General features: G+C 39.7%; 1 protein-coding gene across 6 annotated transcripts in view; it reads right to left on the reverse strand.

The window, feature by feature from the left end:
* The window catches only part of tnika (TRAF2 and NCK interacting kinase a), a 55266-nt gene that overhangs the window by 26571 nt on the left and 9510 nt on the right, over nucleotides 1–19185 (reverse strand). For all 6 annotated transcript variants that reach the window (XM_082515603.1, XM_082515600.1, XM_082515599.1 and 3 more), the window contains exons 2-4: nucleotides 17579–17644; nucleotides 1944–2000; nucleotides 835–960 (exon numbers count right to left, since the gene is read on the reverse strand). In XM_082515603.1, coding sequence (XP_082371729.1) covers nucleotides 835–960; nucleotides 1944–2000; nucleotides 17579–17644 — 249 coding nt within the window. The remainder of the gene's footprint in view (nucleotides 1–834; nucleotides 961–1943; nucleotides 2001–17578; nucleotides 17645–19185) is intronic.

The following is a 19185-nucleotide window of genomic DNA, read 5'->3' on the forward strand; positions in this document are numbered from 1 at the left end:
AAACAGCCAACAGTGTTGCAGACTTTCTGTCTCTGTCACTCCTTACAAACACACACCCCACACAGACTGCAGAAACTACAGGCATAAACTGACTCGATGGGGTCATGAGATCACAGGAATGAATCAAGTCCATCTCTTGACCCAAACACAATGTGTCTATTCTCTCCTCTCCTCTCTACATCTGTGGAGAGTAGCAGGCAAAAGTTCAGTTGGTCAGTTCTGGCTGCGCTTCAAGCCTCATCGTCATCATCATCATGCTGGACTGAACAGACAACAGAACTCCTCTCTTCATGGCTGTCCCCATGTATTCAGACACACAAAGGAACACACTCAGGAATGCATGAGGATGACACATGTGAAAGCCCACTAAGATACTGTTATGATCACTAACATACTCGAGGAAAAACGGGCCGATGTTGAGTCAGGGAGAATTATGGAGGCAATACATTTGGCTGCTTTGTGTATCTACATATGTTTGTGTGTGTCTGCTCCAACTGTTGTGTGATGAATGCTGAGGGATTAGAGATGAGAGAGCTCCCTTAGATGGCGTTAACAGATGATTTATCGCAGCAGCAGCCAGCCAGCCTCACATTGATTTAGCTACTTATAGCTTATAGCTTTCACTGATACATTAAGTATATATACCATATATGCATTTCCAATTCACACAAACCCACGTTCACTGCACGCATGAGTGCATGCATTCATATAGCAGAAAAGCAAGAAATGGACCGCGACTTTTTCCAGACCTGTCATCCTCTCCTCCTGTGATGCACACATGAATGACCATCCAAACACACAGAAAAAACAAAACACACTCAAATAATGCCGTACCCATAGCTGGTCATCTATGCCAGGGGGATTTTTCTTGATGAAAGCTCCGTAGTAGGTAGCGATGTTCCGATGGTGACTGTACTTCTTCAGCATGTTAATTTCTGCCTTAATCTCCTCTTCCTCATCCTTTTACCACACAGAAAAATTAAAAGCAATTAGACCACAGTCTCCATTTGCGACCCATCAAATAGCTCAATGTGATATGGACAGAGAGTGAAGCTGCTGATGGATTTTCATTTTGAATCCATTAAAAGTCTGAAAAGTGTTGTTGCAAAGCACACAGCTGGGCCCTAAATTATCCACGATAACAGCATTAACTTTTAATTACTTTCATTTCAGGGAGCTACTGCCACAAAGCCAGTTGTTTATAAGAATGTGTCACTTATTGACTTGCTTATTATTTACAACGTCAGAAAATTGTGCCTTGATTAATTCCTTTTAGTGCTCACTGGTGAAAAAACAAAGACATTTGTTTCACCAAGCGGATTTTTTTCTACAACAGCAGATCATTAAGTTATCAATTTGGTTTTTGCTTCCATTTAATTGTCATTAGTAATTAACACGGTCATTCATTTATTGCCACAGATTTACACATATGCAGCCATTCATATAGTTTTAGTCATGTCTTCATGCTTTATTTTTAACATCTGTTCTTTTCCCCTTTTTACTCTTTTGTTCATCCTTCATATACCTTGCACCCTTTTCCCTTAATCATTCATTCAGGATTTTATTGACTGATTCATTCATTTATCACTTCCATTGTTGCTTAATTCCTGCAGTGCTTTATTGTTTTGCTGGCAGCTAAGTGCTGACAGGGAGGCTCTCTAAATATAGCTGAGATTCCCTCCTGCTTTACAGACACGCCTGAGACCACACTGCTGTCCTAATACTTCCAGCTAATATTACCATGGCAATAGGCCTGTCCTCATTTCCTCTCTGCCACATCAGACAAACACACGTGCACGTACACACACACACACTAGCACTGACTCATCGCTCATAATTAGATGACATGCCCAACACTGGTATAATCACTTGAGATGATATTCTGTGTGTGGGTACGTGTGGGTGTGTGAGCAAATGCCAAAGTGCATGTATGTGTGTCTTACCCCTGTGACATCCATGACCTTGATTGCTGCCAACTGCCCCGTCTTAACATGGCAGCCCTGGTGGAAGAAGCAAAGGAAGTAAGTACAAGAAAAAAGGCAGAAATGTGAATGTTCATTTAATGCAACTTTTTCCAAGAACGCAGCACATTAGCACATTTGCTTCCTCCTTTGCTTTCAGTCATCACACTGAACTTAAAACATTTAGATTAAACAAGAAATAGCATTGTTTAAAAGGAAAATCTGTAATTTCTGTAAAGATACAATCCGCGCGTTATCTTGATGAAATCTGTGACAAACAATTCCATATAATAGGAAGAAATTTGCTCGTTATAATTTGCAGGTCTAGCATATTTATTATCTTTTAACAGTGGAGTCTGGGAAGTTGAAGCGACAGAAATGGAAAGACATATCAGAAATCATCCTTGCTGTCACTCTAGCCAAGGGAATTGCAAATAATGGTCAACAACACAAATCTGTTTCTGAGAGAAATAAAGACTGCCAATCAGCAGACCTTGAATGTTGCCGAATATCAAGGCTAGGCAGAGGCCTGGGGGAGCTACGAGGCATGAAAACAGGAGATTGGAAGCTGAGGGGCAAATGAAAGGCCCAAGTGGTTTGTTTGCAACAGAGCATCTGTGGCTGTGATTAACTAATGAAGCTAACAGGGCTAAAGATGCTAAAACCACTGATGGCTATTACTTTCACCTATCTTAACTCAGCTGATTAGAATGTTATTGTCTGCCCAAATGCCTAGCAGCGCTAGCCCAAACACACACACACACACACACATACACACACACACACAAAACAAGGGCAGGACTGTTCTGCTGGTAGAATTGTTATAAACCAGATGGCATTCAGGGCCTGGCTCTAAAGCACCTCCTGAGGGCTTTAATCGAAGGGTCATTCTGATAACAAGCTGTAGCAAATACACAGGCTAGCAATGCTTTGGTAAGAGTAGTGCCAAATTATAGCTTAAAGTTGGTGCTTGCATTGCTTTGCAGTTCATTTGCAGGAGTGATTTTACAGTCTCTGCACCCTGTTATTGGTCATTAGTCACTCTCACTGCCTCACATTGTATTTTCGTGTTGTTTTAGCAGATCAGTTGCATCCACTGGCTCGCCAAAACTCACTTTACCTGATTAAAATCTTGAGAGCTTTCACTGTTTGAATGAGATTTGGATGTTATTCAACAGTGAAATAATGTTGATGGTCAACAAAAGGCGTATAAATAAAGTTGTGTTACTCAATAGGTCAACTGATGTTTAGGTGGATTCCAAATAAACTTCTGCTAAAGACTGATCTAAGGATGAAAGTATGATATCAGTGTTATATAATATAATATATAATCATTCACAGATCATTTCTGTCACCACTTCAAAGGGCACCGCAGTATGTTTCCATTTGAGAAAGTGATATTAAGAGCTATATGTGGCAACAAAACGCTGGTACATTTTATGGGATCCCACAAGATGACAGCCAATATTGTTAACATTATTATATGCTATCAGCTGAGGTCCCTGAACGAGGGAATATTAATTCCAGGAGTTGAATTTTTTATTACACAACTATTCTGGGACTGGAAAAAACTCTTTTAAACTTGCTGATTTATTGCTGAAAAGAAAGTTGGGATTTGAATATGATAATTCATTGTGTCACAATTCAGCACCACACAATGCAAACTAAGCACCACTGGATGGTTGAACACTGTGATCGGCCTCTTTTTCTCGCTTTCACACACACACACACACACACACACACACACACACACACACACACACACACACACACACACACACACACACACTCATACATAAATATGCAGTTCAGATTCTGTGAGAGTAAAAGAGCTGGAAAGATTGACCAGGGATTTCTCATTAGGATCAGACTGCCCCAATTCCACAAGCACAAGGACTGGCTTTGTTGAAGACCAACAAAGGAATTACAGCCACTTACAAACCAGAAACCCTCTCTCACACGCTCACACACACGCACTTCGACACACACAGAAAGCATAATAAGAGCTCCCTTTTTTCTACTACTCACACTGACAGAAAAACTCTTGCAAACACCCACACATGTGCACACAAAGACATGGTGAGTGCGGGAGAGAGAATGATTGAGGGAGTTACGAAGTGGCTGAGAGGGCAAGAGAGAGAACGTGTCAAATACATAGTGGACATGGATATCATCAGAGCTGGATAAAGATTCATTACTCCGAGCCACCTTGACAGCCTCCCTCCCTCCACTTCTCCTTTTTCCTGCAGCAGTAATGCCATCCAGCCTTATTAAATGACCTAGTGTGAAAGGAGCAACAGAAAAGAATTAGCACGGCCTGTTCATCTTCATCTCCTGCTCTGTCTTTGTCCTCTCCCGTTCATTTATTTGCCAATTCAGAAATAGGCTGGGGCTGGGCTATAATAATATTACCAAATTAGGTAACATGACGATGTGTGAATAACATTATCTAAAGAATAAGGAAAGACAAAGGTAAAGTAATAAAACCATTAGTTAATTGGCTGTTTCATCAACAACATGCCAGGCATATAAATAGTTGCCGATTCCTTTTTTTCTCCTCTTTTCTGTTTTATATAATTTGGGTTTTGAACTGCTAGTTGCACCACGTGCAATTAAAGTATCTTAAGTTCTGGGAACTTCCGAGAGAGACGGGTTAAAGCAGTATTTGAACATTATGATATATTACTTATTTGCTTTCTTGCCAAGAATTTGATGAGAAGATGTGTGCCATTCTCATGCCTGTACATTAAATTTAGAATCAAAGCTAGGAGCCAGGCTAACTTAATTTAACAACTTGAAATGGAGGGAACAGTTAGCTTGGCTATTAGACCTAAAAGATATTTATAAGCTGTGTAAAAATTAATAATCAGTCCAACATGTCTGTGCGTTAATTACTTAGTAGAATATTAGCGACATATTAGCCAGTACAATGTAAAACCACAGATTATTGGTTTCGCATTTCTGGTTGCGTGCATAAAACACAGAAGACACAAAAATTTAATTATCGAGTATTTGATGTGTTGTTCTCGAAGCTGTCATGTGAATGTTGGTTATGCAAGATATCCTTTCATTATGTACTGTGAAGCATAGCATTCATTTAAGCAGGCCACTACTTCAAGCTCAAATGTAATTCCAGGGCATCAGTTGATCTTGATGCAAGCCCGCCTCAGTTGATGTTTCAGATGATACCAACATATCCACCTAGCAAATCTCTTAAATGGCACGCATACATGCTTTAGTCTGCCTACGGTTGCTGCACATCTGCAAACCATTATGCAACCCACCTCCACCCCAGCTCCTCTTTTTTATGTGGTGTCTGACTTCACTGTCACTGATGTCGTCGGAGCAACATTCTGTTTACAATGCTTGGTTTGGGGTGCTGGTGCAACCAATGGATGTCACATTGGAGATTAAGCTTTTTTGAGCTTTGATAATCAGCAGCTGCAGCCCTTACGATGATAAATATTGGAAAAAGAATTTCACACAGTATTAAAATGATGTTTTTATCCTTCTTCCTCTTTCTTTCTCAGAGGGATGGCCCACTCTCTCTCTGATCTGTCCCATTCAGAAAGACAAGTGCTGAGCCCGAGAGGCTTGTTCATCCCTTCCTCCACTCATGTGTTGACTGCTTTTCTTTTCTGACCTAGATCTACAGTTTCTCGCTCTATCTACCTCACTCTGTTTTATCCCTGTGGCTCTCTCTCTCTCATTATCTTACCCGCTTAACTTCTCACAATCTCCTCTTTATGCCTTTCATTATTTTTCACTTCCTTCCTGTAAATTTGTCGCTTATTTTTCCTTTGTATGTTTCTTGGATTTTGTTCTCTTTCATGCCTCACAGCTCAGCCTAGTGACCTATGAAAAGCAGGTTGAACATGAGCATGACTGAGCTGAACGGTAATGGGAACAAAATACCATTCAGTTTTGAATCTGACAGGCAAATATGACAAGAGCAGAACCTTGCTAATGCATATAGAACCTTCTTCAAACCACAGGAGGTAGTTCACTGAGGTGGGCCTGGGTGTGCATGTAAAATGATGATATACCGCTGCTTCTGCACACAAACACTTTCATCTAGTTGATCTATTCAGTCATAATACAGAGAATACGGGATAATGAACTTAAACTGAATACATTATTCATCTAAATTAGACAGGAAAGTATCTTTACTTTGCTCAGTATGTCCATAACACATTTTTCTTCCTTTTTCAATCCTGTGGAGCTATTTTGACCACATATGAAAGCAAAACATCTGTCACTCACACACAAATCCACATGGAGCTGTGATGCCGCTAGGCCAGGTGTGTTTGAGCGATAACAGCCTAAATCGACTACGTTTATTCCGCTTGGATGACCGCGCTGTGATGGAGACAGCAAACTGATACCAAACTGATCTCCAATCAGCCTTTAGGTGGTCACATGATGAAGGACTTGGCATCATCCCTCCAGGTCAGGAGTTGATGAACTATTGTATAAGCTGGAAATTCAAAATGGGGTGACTGTTCTTTTTGACGGATCGACCAAACAAACTGAGGGAATAATTTTAAAAATCAAAGCCTCTTACTCTTAATTTGTGTCAATTTGTAAAACTGTTTGTCATCTCCTATGACAGCAGCACAGATCATGATTCATTTTGGCGAAAAAGTTGGAAAATGCCTCTAGAACAACTGAGAGACGAGGTAAATTTAAGTAAATTGTGCTGCAAACAATAATGATTTTTCAAATGATTGATTTGGCTTTTTTTTTTAAATGCCAACCACAACAACTGCAGCCCAAGACTAAACTAAACTGCATGCTTACTCAGACTAGGAAAATTCTTTGTTAACCCATCCATCCCTCCATCCATCCCTCCCTTCAACCATCTTCTTCCATTCGTAGTGGAAAATGCACCTCATAAGGAAAAGCTTCTTGTTTTTCAGCAACTTGGTTTTCAATATCAGGACTAGTATAATCCGGTGTACATAAAAGCATCTTATCCTTATATGTTTTAGCATCTTTACTTAACAACACTGTTATTTTCTTTAATGTGAATTTTTCAAATTTAATCTGTTGTCCCAAATAGACAAGATGAAACCACATAACTAAAAAACTCATAAAACATAAAACAGTGCAGTACTTAAAATTCCATCAGCATGACATTATGAACCACATCAATATGTCAAATACAATACATACAAGACAATTACTGGTGGTAAACGGTGATGCTGACTTAGCCCAGGCAGGTTTAAGCACTCCAAAAGATCCTCCCATGTTTCTGGGAATGAAATTCCACTTCCACTACTTTACCTGAGAACACTCTTTGTCTGTGTCCTAATTTTTTGTAGCTGCTGAGAATTATAATGGACTGATTTGGCTAACCATTCACCATGCTGTCTTTAAGTTCATACTGTCACAAAAAAGGAAAAAACTCCCAACCAATCATACGTCTGATAACTCATCGCTTTCTCATCTCTTGGGCTTTATTTTCCATGTTCATGTGCAGCACCGGGGAGGTGTCAGCCTGACAGAGCACACCAATTCCAGTAATTATCATCAACACATAATTATAATTACTTACTGCTGCCAAGTAATGGTAAAACATAGTGAAGGACTTGCAGCGTATGGAGAAAGATCTTATGTGTATGTTTGTGTGTTAGGATTCTCTTTATATTTTTTTGCTGTTATAAGTAGCTGAATGTTGACAAGCACAAATGCAGATACTGCAAAAGGAAGTATTTCTTCACCGGTTTTAGTTTGCAGCCTCAGCGAGGGGACACAAACCTGCTAGCTAATGCCAAAACACAGCCCGATACTGAATCTTGTGATGCCCAAGACATGTGTGTTTGAGACTGTGTGCACGTGTATATTTTATTTCTTTGTGTGTGCATCTCTGCCCTTGCCAAGTCAATCACACAGACGAGACTCACACACACACACACACACACACACACACACCTCTACAACTCAGGACACATTTACTATGCAGGACACTTCCTGTCGTAGCCTAGCAACGGTCTAAGTTGGCACAAATAAAGTGAACACGATACTAAAATATACGGAGACACTCGCATGCTCAAAGACAAAGACAGTCCTGTTCCGGGAGATTGTTTTTTTAGAAGAAGAGTTCAGGTGGGATAAAGCGTGAGGGAGAGAGAGTGGAAGAGGACGTGCTGAAGACACGTTCGGTGAGAGAGCGACATTTCATGCTGCCTCTGTCCCTGTGGCCAAGCTGCAAGGTCAGGAGAAGGCATCCAGATTTTCTTTTTGATGACAAAATGAGCTATGTGATATTTTTAAAAAATAAGGCTATATTTTTCCAAATGATTATTATTTAACATTTATATTAATACTTTCAATGCAGTTGCAAACTTTCATTTATTTCAGAAAAAATAAAAATCAACTTGGACACTTGACAGCTACTTAAGGAGGCTGTTGGCACGTTTAATATTGTGACTATAGAGTGTAGCCTTTGGATGTGAAAAGTGAAGCCAATATTCCTTAAAGCTCCATTCCTTCTGGTTGCAAAAAGAAATCCACTTGTGCAGATGTTTTCTGAATGAGAGCATGAAAAAACAACCGTCCTGTTCACGCCATCTATGACCCGAGAAAACAGTTTTCTAATGAGCTTACAGTACGGACCAAACTGCTAGTTCTAATTTTTAATGAATACAAAACTGTTTATTTTGTATACTTTGGTCCTGTGTACACTAAAACCACATAGGAACAGACAGTTAGTGACCATCCAGCAACCACGGGTCAGAGGGAAAAATGTGTATTTTCTGAGTGGTTGCTGGAGGTTGCTGGGTGAAATTGGTAAAAGAAAAAAGGTGCTAGATGAAAAAGTTTGCTTGAAAGACATTAACTTCTCTGCAAACATTCATCATCTGAGTCTTCACTTCCTCTTTAACTTGAAAAATGCAACGCAAATGAGAAATGGAGAATGTTCACCTTCAAAGTAAAAGTTATGCCTTACCACTGCATTGCCCACATTTCAAAAACCTTTACTTGGAAGACAAACTGTCTCTGTTTTTGTTCTGCATTACACTTTTCACAGTTTCACTACAGGTTGGTGGGTAGTTTGTGAGCGTTGACATTACAGATAACCGCAGCAACCTTCCAGGAACCAAAGATTTCCCAAAGAAGTTTTATGTGCAGCACCATGTACCTCTTTGTGATCAATTCCACAACAGCGAATGCAATCAACCTCCAAAACCCCCCAGCCAACCACTCACAGAATATACATATTTCAACAAGTGGTTACCAGATGGATATTAACCAATCTTTATGCCTGTTTTGTTTGTTTTTTACTTTGCTCACTGATATTTCACACAACTTAACACATTTTTTGAAAGACTGAGTAATGAAAGGTGAGGCCGCCATGGTTCTACAACCTGGATCTGTCATTTTCTTCCAAGGTATATAAATAAGTAAACATTCTGCATATGCTAAAGCATTCGAATGCATGCACACTAAACAGGAAACAGACTGCCAGATTGTGTTGCCGTCTCTTTGTAACAAGGAAATGGGTCAGGCCATAATCCTAATCTGTGCCATTATAGTAATCCACACAAATAAACACAGACTTTAGGAATTGCTTCAGCTTCAGCAATGCATTGTGTCATAGCGCAGGGCCTGTTTGCATAGTAACAGCATCTTAGGGGAGAAGGTCTGAATGGTGTGCACCAGGACTATCACCGTGTGCATGTTTTTTTGTGCTTGTTTTGTCTGACGTAGAGGTGCCCCCCACTTCACACGCACACACACACATATCAAAGTGAGGCAGTCTCAGGGTTGAAGGATTTCAGATAACCAGTGTTTCAGTCTGTACCTCTATATCAACGCCCACCGGTTTTATTACAAACCCATCCTGTTCAGCAGAAGGTGCTGGAGCTATGAGGCAGACTAAAAGCCACTTTTGGCTAACGAACACTACAAACACAGTTCTGCTGGAAGGCTCCCAAAGAAATAAAGGGGCAATACTCCCAGACACACCTCATTGCAGTTCAAACACCTGCAATCATTCCGCATTCACACGTGATCACACAGAAACACACACACAGAAGCATCTCGCATACACACAACGCGCAGAAGACGGTGTCGTGAAATCAGTGAGGCAGTAAATAAAAGTGACAAAGGCCTCCATTCCAATCTACTCCTGCACTAGCCAGGAAATACAGAAGCACCCCGAGGCTGTGCTCACGCTCAGGCATGAGAAAGAAAAAGAGGAAGACAGACTGAGATGAAAGAAGATTTAAAGAGAAGCCATAACAAGAGCCAGCAAATGTGAGGAAAACATACACCAGCACAGATTTTGTAGAGAACAATTATTAAAGGAACTAAGGTGAAGGTGATGAGGGAAAAGAAAGATGAGCGCAACAATCTGTAGAATAGTTTAGAAGCTATTATTGATGGGTGGTGGAATACAGCTAATTTGAATTTTGCGTTAGAAATCCTGCAAGTGTTGATTTCATTCTGAATGAACCACTGTTAACATCTAAAGCCTACTGAAGCAATAATTTATCAGTAGTCTGAAATATAGCCGCTTATTAACCTGCCTGCTCACAGTACAGCCAGCTAATTAACAAGCTAGTAGAAACAAACACACAAAAAAACAACCTAATCTGGGTTCAGGGAAAGGATTCATACTGCCTCATAATGACAAATACAATCACACTAAATAGTTTAAAATGATCGCAAACATATCTGACACTGCCTATGACCTGTGAGTGTGTATATTTATTTTGGTATCTGTGCATACATGTCAGAAAATAGTCAAAGCTTAGCCTTATCATAATACCTGCTTTGTGACGAACTAGGTAAACACTAACAGAATAATCTGTTACTGGAGCTTGTTTATGGTAGACAGACTCAAATTGACTGAAACACAATCTCCCACATACACAAATGTAATGTACACAAATGCTTTATTTAGCTTTCTGTTGTTAAAATCCAACCAAATAACTGCTTGACCTTGTCTCTGAAATGGATCTAAAACGATCCGATCTTAATCAAACATGAATTCATTGATCCATTTGCTCATTACTTTGACCTTATCTCTCATTTCAAATAAAACTGCTGAAATTTTTTTAAATTTGGAAGGAAACACTTCTCCCTCTAAATGCAACTGCTGTCAAACAGGCAAGAAAAGAGAGAGTAAGTGATTCGCAATGTGCCCAAGCGAGGGAGAAGGGCTGCTGTGAAGAGGAAAAGCGGCAGGTTCAGCACTTCGGCATCACGCTCCAGCAGCTCTGGAGGTCAAACGAACAGCCAAGCTGATTTACTGTGCAGGATGAAGGTGAAAGAGAGATAGGAAGAAACAGATGAGCGAGGGTATGGAGGACAGAACACATGAAGAGAAAAAGCATTTTAGATGAAAAGCAGTTAGAGTGGAAAAACAAAGAAAATGCAGCTAAAGGCCATAAAAAAGGAGAAGACACAGCAAATGAAGGATAATAGAGAGTGAGGGCTGGTATAGCTTATTGAATTACCTATTGATGAACATTTCAAGTGGCGAAAAAGTTGTTTTAAGCTCAATGACAGTATCAGTGAAAAAGAGGCTGCTCTATAACTGGGAAATATACAGTAGAAAGAGACAGACTGGGAAAGAAAAGCAAAGACAGAACGAGAGATTGTTATTGACATCAGCTATGGCTAATTGACTCTGGTCTGGGCGGCAGGAGTGCATTGTGGGTAAGTGGGACGTGTGGCCTTGGGGAAGATAGAGAGAGGATGTAGGCTAATGAAAACACTGCCAGGTGTGAGTTTGTGTGTGCGTGAGTGTATCTCTGTATATGGTAAAAACAAGCACATCTGCTGGCCCCACAGTAACATCCACCTCAGTCACGGTTCACAGTTCATTCATAATGACTCCAGAGACTGAAGCACGTGTGTGTGTGTGTGTGTGTGTGTGTGTGTGTGTGTGTGTGTGGAAAAACAGCAGAAATTACAGTAGAACAGTTATATTGAAACAGAGTGACAATGGAAACCACAACAACACCACCACCAGGGACATGTGTTATATATGGCAACAGGCAGACACAAACACACACATATTCAAGTAGTGTACACAAAAAAAAAAACAAATTACACCTGAGCTGCATGTGCTTCCAGCTGCGACCCTCTGCGAGCAGTATGGACACTAATCCTGCCATTCAGCACGACATTCTTTTACATTTATATGTCACTCTGTAGTTGCACATGTCAGCCTGTTATCACACTACCAGCAGCTTATAAAACATGACTGTAGCCTATACATCTTTTAGGGGAGTCAGAGAATGATTATAATTTCTCATTACCACTGTGCTTATGGTGGATGCTAAATCTATGAACATCTACAGTGTGATTTGCAAAAGAATTACATTTATACCCAAATAAAACACTCACATTACAAAAATATTGTATTATACTAAGCTGCCTGGCATCTAGTCAAACTAGAACATGTCACGGTAAAGTGTAATTATTGATCAATCATTCAGTTTTTACATATTCCTTTAGATAAAATAAAATGAATTTAAATCTTGTAAGAATACACTGTCACAATGGTGAAAACAAACATGGAAATAGGTTTTCCTGATTCAGCAACAAGGCTGGTTCCAGCTTCTTAAAGGGGATTTGTGCTTTTTCTTTGTTTTTATGATTTGGGCTTGGCAAAACAAGCTCTAGACATTATCTTGAGCTCTCTGACGTTACTTACCATTATACCCCAAACCCAAAAAAAAATCACCATTTGCAGAATGTGCAAAATAAAAAATTTTTTTTAAAAAAAGGCCATATATTTTAGACTTCATTCTATCTCCAACCGCGCCAGTGAAAGTGTTTTCGATGTGACTAGTATTAGAAGGAAATCCATAAATCTTCAATTAACCCAAATATTTGGCATTCAAATTACAAACCTGTTAACTTCACAATCAATACTTGATAGTTAACCTTTGTTAAAAATCAACTGAAATGGAGCGGAAGGCACATTCCTCACAACACGTAATGCCAACCACTCATATGTCGTGTTGCCAATTTTAGCACGATCCAAGAATGACTAGTTTCAAAGAGATACAAACTGTATATGTGTATATGCTTGCTTTTGCTTGATCTTCTTTCCTGCTGTGAAACACTAGCTGGCGGAGTTTAGAACATCAAACAAGAGGAGTAAATGAAGTCACTCTATCTATCATACTGTTTTGAAGTCTTTTATGCCAGACTTTCTTACTTCATGCTGCTTCTCTGAGATATGTGTGTTCGTGTGTTCCGTGTCTGCGTGTGTGTGTGTTAAAAAGGAGTCTGTGGCAAGCGTGCAGAGGGAAAAATCTCCCATGGTCCTTTGCTGCGTGACTTCCAGCAGATAAGGAAGATAAAAAAGAAACACCTTTGAAGTTTTATTCAGTTCCTTAAGAGGGCAGGGAGGGAGGAGGAGGAGGAGAAGAACCGGGGAGGGGAGCAAGACAGGCAGAGCACTGCAGGTAAAAAAACAACAACAACAAAAAAACACAACAAAAACATCATTTTCAGGATAAGTGAAACCCATGACATTTTCAGAAGAATACACACGACCTTGACTGCTGAACACATGAAAGGAGCATACACAGTGACAAGAGGAAATGTCAGACACTGCACGATCCTTGTATACACATTGATTTAGACACACGTACACCAGTGCAATAACCGGAAACCATGCAGGTGCTCTCTTTACAGCATCACTGTCACAGTGGGTGAGCATACACTAGAAAAGCCCACACGGCCCAGGTCCTCAACTGTCACGTCTTCTTCACTGTGTGTGTGTGTGTGTGTGTGTGTGTGTGTGTGTGTGTGTGTGTGTGTGTGTGTGTGTGTGTGTGTGTGTGTGTCTTTCAGACTGACTAGTGAATATTTAAAGAGGGTGCAGTAAGCAGCAGCAGCAGCAGCAGCAGAGTGGATGTGTTCTGCCACCAGAGAGAAAAAGACTGGTCGCCTTCTTTCCACTTATTTTTACTGCTTCCTCACTGTGTGAAGACAGCAAAGTCACAGAGAGGGGAGGGGCCGATATGTGCAAACAACACACACACAAACACACGCAAAAGTATAAAATGGTTTATTGCTGTGAAGGCCAAGGAGACAGTTGATGAGATGATGTATATGGGTGTCACACATCCATCCATGTGTGTGAATGCGTGTATCAGTTTGCACTCCTGTGACCATGATATGATTAGTTGCCATCTCTAGTTGTCTTTTTGCCCATCAAGCTGAAAAATCACTTCTCCCACGGGAATGGCAAGAAACTGTGATTAATCAATTAGCAGATCAATAACCCTGTCAGTCAATAAGGCAACCTGTCAGTTTCTTCCTATATCCTATAGTGCCAAAAGAGGTGAGGAGTCTTTCCTCATTTGGAGAAGTACAGCTGACATAAAATATTCACAGGCATCAGGAAGAAAGAAAGGAAGACGGACATAACAGAAGTATTATAAGTATAACAAGAGAGTGAGTGGAGGTGATGGCTAAATAAAGGGAATAAAAGTGGGGAATACAGATGAGGCACAGGGACAACAGTGAAATCTAAAGGAGGAAGCCGAGAGAGTGGAAGATGAAGAGAGAGGGAAGTGGAGAGAGAAGGTATTTAATTATTCAGCATTACCCATGTTCTCTATTTATGGCCCTTTTAAACCTGGCAGTAGAAGCTATATATATATATATGCACATACTGTAGGCACACTGTCCCCCCTTAAGTAGAGTTCACTGGGGATGTTTCAATACAGAAAACAGAGGAAACAAAAGAATGAACGTGATTATATATTGATAAGAGAAATCCACAAAAGCAAAAGGTTGAAAAGTAAGAGGATGTGCAGGCAGAGGAGGAAGAACTAGCAACATAACCACCATGGATCTCTCATGTGAGAGGAGTGAAGGCAGGGTAAAAATATTTTCTATCATTGGCTACGTCTCTGAACTATTTCTGCTGTCAAAGAAACTACAACAAAAATGATAATGTGGATAGATAGTTTTTTATTGTGATAAGATTTTAGGCATATATAAGAAGGAAAGGAGTGAAAGAGAGATGGTGGAAAGAGAACTGAGAGCCAGATCTGTATCATTTAACTAGATGGAGTAATGGAATTGCTGATAAACCTGTTATCTCTTGCTCACAGGCACACAAACGTGGAACTATGTGGCACATTAGTGCCCTTCTTTAACCAATAATATAAAACAATGCTGCTATCACACACAAATGGATGCACAAAACCATGCATGCATAGTAAACCTATAGCTTCACTATACACATAGTTCACCGAGTGCAATTTACTACAGCAGAATAAGGCAAACTCATTTTGTGTTTTTCCTGCTGTAGGAATAGAATTGAGAAAACACTTTTTTTTTTTACTTTTTCTTATAATCTTTCTATTCAGTTAAAGTGTAGATGTAAAAATGCCTTAAAACTTATTAAAAATTAAAACTTATTAAAGTTTTAATAACCTCAAAGCTAGCTTTAATTTTTTTTTTCATCCATATGATTTTTTTTACTTGTTATTTATGGTTTATTTGAAACTGTAGCACACCACAAATCAAGGCATAACTTGTTAACTTGTACTCTGTGATCACATAAACATCAGAAAAACTGGCCCCTGAGCAACTTGAATATATTTTGGGAATCAAAACAAAGAGTCAAATCATTTTTGCAGTCTGTCTGACTCTTATCTCCTTCTGCTCTTTTCATCTGAGCGAAAAAAGGCAAACTGCACAGCACGCTGACAAGGATTCACTGATGCAGAACAGAGATACCACAGCTCTAAAGAATGATATTGTCCTGTGTTATTTTTCTCATATAACAAGTGTTTAAAATGATTCAGAACGAGCCAGAGCAATTCCACTTCACTAATACCCGCCAGGCTGAAGGTCAGTTTATCATCTCAGTGAGTCAGAGGTTCACCTGCTCAAAAAACGTTGATCCTCTTCAGGCAGCCTGCCTGAAAGAGGAACCTCAGCTGTGTGAGAAATTTAAAATAGATGACATTTTTGCTCAAGTGACTCTGCTGCTTATCTCTGTGTCTGAGACTGATCTTTCCTAGTTTAAGCTGTATTTATAGAGCACTGAACAGGATGATATTTGAAGTTTAATCTTTTTTTCTGCTATGTTTGTCCCTTTCATACAGCTATTATGACAGATAGGCCTTCATTTTTTTCATTAAAATTAAACTGGCAGTCCAAAATCTAAATATATGAGGATTCATATCACATATGAAAAAAGAAACCGGAAAACCCAACAGCCAATTACCATTCTGAGAAGAGAAACAACACTTCAAACCTCATTATCATCCTAAATTTGATCCCATTGTTACAGTTTTCAACACGCAGCACAGTTTGCTTTGTAAGCATTTCCAGGCACATACTTGTACCACCAAGAGTAACCATTATTCTCAAGCCATTTGTCATTAAATTTGCATTCCCCCACTTCCATACAGTAACAAAGAGGAATGACTAGCAAGCCCTTTTTCCTAATCATCATATTCCAGTCTGGCACTGAGCCTATGATTCTTTTTTTAGCCACAAAAATAAGCTAATTTATCAAATCAGCTTAATTGTTAAATAAATACGGGTGAGTGGGACTGTAAAGTATAGCCTTAACAAAGCACTCACATTGTGTGAGGTAAATGTGTATCAGAGGGGAGAAAGCGGCATGTGTGTGTGTGTGTGTGTGTGTGTGTGTGTGTGTGTGTGTGTGTCATGGAAAATTTCTTGGTCAAGTGACTGAAAAAGTTTAAGACCAACCTGGGCCTGAAGTTTCAAACAATATTTTTTATTATTATTATTTATTTATTTGTAGACTAAAAAAATAAAGATTCTACTGGTTATTATTATTTCTGTTTTTCGTCCTTTCTGGATCTTACAAACAACCACACACACACATATTTTTAGAAGTGTGGATAAGTATGTCTGACCTTTGTCTGACCTTTCATTTGGTTAAATAGGCTCCTCTCCATCACCACCTGACCGTAAGTCTCTGGTTCATTAGACACATCCTCAAGCATGCAAAATACATGCACTGAAGGCTTTCAGAGTCAGAGGCTGTCCACATATTTTATCGGTCCATATATTTAAACATATTTATTCCAACTAGGGGTCATTAAACAGAGTGACACAGGCTGCTTCCCTATCCTGCAGAGAGGCAAAATAAAGCAGCAGAATCAGGAAAAGGAAGCAAGGAACAGAGAACGACAGGCTGTCATGAAGAGAAGAGGAAGCTCAGACAGTGACATGGACTGAGAGATTCTGTTTAAATAACTGTGGGAAACAGCTGAGCCCATCTGACAACAAAAAGCACAAACCACAGTGATGTCACAAATGCAGACCGACTTAGCACGAGTACTTCCTGTGTCCCAGAAAAACCTCAAAAGGTTAAAGCATTGCTGAGATAAGAGAGGTCTAAAAACAGTAAAGAGAGTAAAGTGTTATTTAAAGGGACAAGAAAAATTAGCAGGTTATCGTACTTTTACACATCTACAGTTTCACCACAGCTGTGGGGTTTCTTTTATCTCCTGTATTATTTCCTATGCTCCTTCATTTACATTGTCTTTCTTTGTTTCACGCGGGCTACTTGCAGAGGCTAAATAAAAAACTGATAAGAATGAGGAGCATGCTATCAGAACGACATTCTTAGTGTATATAAGTCTCACCTTGTACACCTGCCCATATGTGCCATTTCCCACCAGCTCAACCAGCTCAAAGATGCCGACGGGATCCTGTAAATTCAAAGAAAAGACAGTGGAATGGTTAGAATACAGACACTCAGCTCTACATAACCTTAAAACAAACTCAGATTGTTTGAATGCAATAAGGTATGGCATATGTTTGCACAGAAAAGCCTTCAGCTGGTCTAAGTCTTAGGTACAGGAAGAGACAGCTTCACAGCTGCCAGATGAATTGTCTAGAAATTTTAATCAGATGGTGATCAGAGATGAGTCTAAAGAGAAGCAAATGAGCGGTGATATGGGGGTTTAAGTAACTTTACATCCAGCGCCATCATCAAAAAAAGGATTACATTCCCTCCAGCCTTAGCTTCATCTTATGTTTATTGCTCAGTGATAAATGTTAGCATGTTAACAGACAAATTATATCTACTTAACATCAACACACTGTAATTCTGAGCATGCTAGCATGTTGATGTTGCACGCAGCGTTGAGTCTTTTAATCCATATTACAACAGTGGGCATGTATTCTAAACAGTGCAGGTAGTTTAAATGAGCAGTAATGTCTCAGTAAAGCTCCCAGAGTGTTGATACACTATTCTGAAATGCAGTGCTGGATTGCTTTAGGCATGCATCCAGACTAGCTAATAATTTAAGCCCACGGTCGCTAGGTTGCCAACACAACTCAACGCATCTTTGAAAAGGAGCAGCTTGAACTGAGCATAAAACCCACTGACCCTGTGCACACACACACACACACACACACACACACCTCCCCCTTCCTTTCTGCTGCACGTTGCTACGGCATTCCAACAATAGCTGGCATTTACCCTCTCCTTCCTTCTCTCTCTCTTTCTTTCTCCCTGTCTCTTTCACACTCTCTCTGCTCCTCCAGCTTCTGTTTTCCAACCAGCTGAAGTCCATCTATGTCTGTCTCACTCTTTTATCTGCACTTTGCTCTCATTCCAACAGTGAATGAGGTTCAGAGTTCCAGAAACACTGAGGTCCTTTTACCAGCTTTACCAGCTTTTCTCCCCGCCGCTGTCATTCACAAGTTTGATAAATGTGGCCATCATTCATCAATACATCAACTGTCCTCAACCAGAACGCTGGAGCTATTCTTGAGGTTTTATTCACTCGACATGTTCATGATGACAACACAATAAAGCATGTAATCTTACAATGATAGTTCAGACTTTTGAAAATGTCATTACCAGCTCACTGGAATGTGGATTACAGTATGTTACAGCCAACTCTACTGGGTATTCAAATAAATCTTTGATCCGTTTTTTATATTCCATTCTTCTTTTAGAGCAAAAGAAGATGTTTAAAAATGTGATTCTTCAACTGGGGGCAAAGCTAAAGGCTTATTTCATTGCTGATTCACCAAAAATAAACTGCACTATTATGTAGATCTACACTGGGACTCATACAAACCTAAAGAACAGAGAGTTTTACACAATACTCCTTTCTCACAGACAATTCCCCTCTCAATAATACATCTTTTTTTTAATTTCTATTCTGAACAGCCACACATGTATTCTATTTGCATCCTTGTCCCTCTTTTCTAACCTTATCACTTTCCTCCCGTCTTG

The sequence above is a fragment of the Aulonocara stuartgranti genome (assembly GCF_965226115.1).
Source record: "Aulonocara stuartgranti genome assembly, chromosome: 19".
NCBI lineage: Eukaryota > Metazoa > Chordata > Actinopteri > Cichliformes > Cichlidae > Aulonocara > Aulonocara stuartgranti.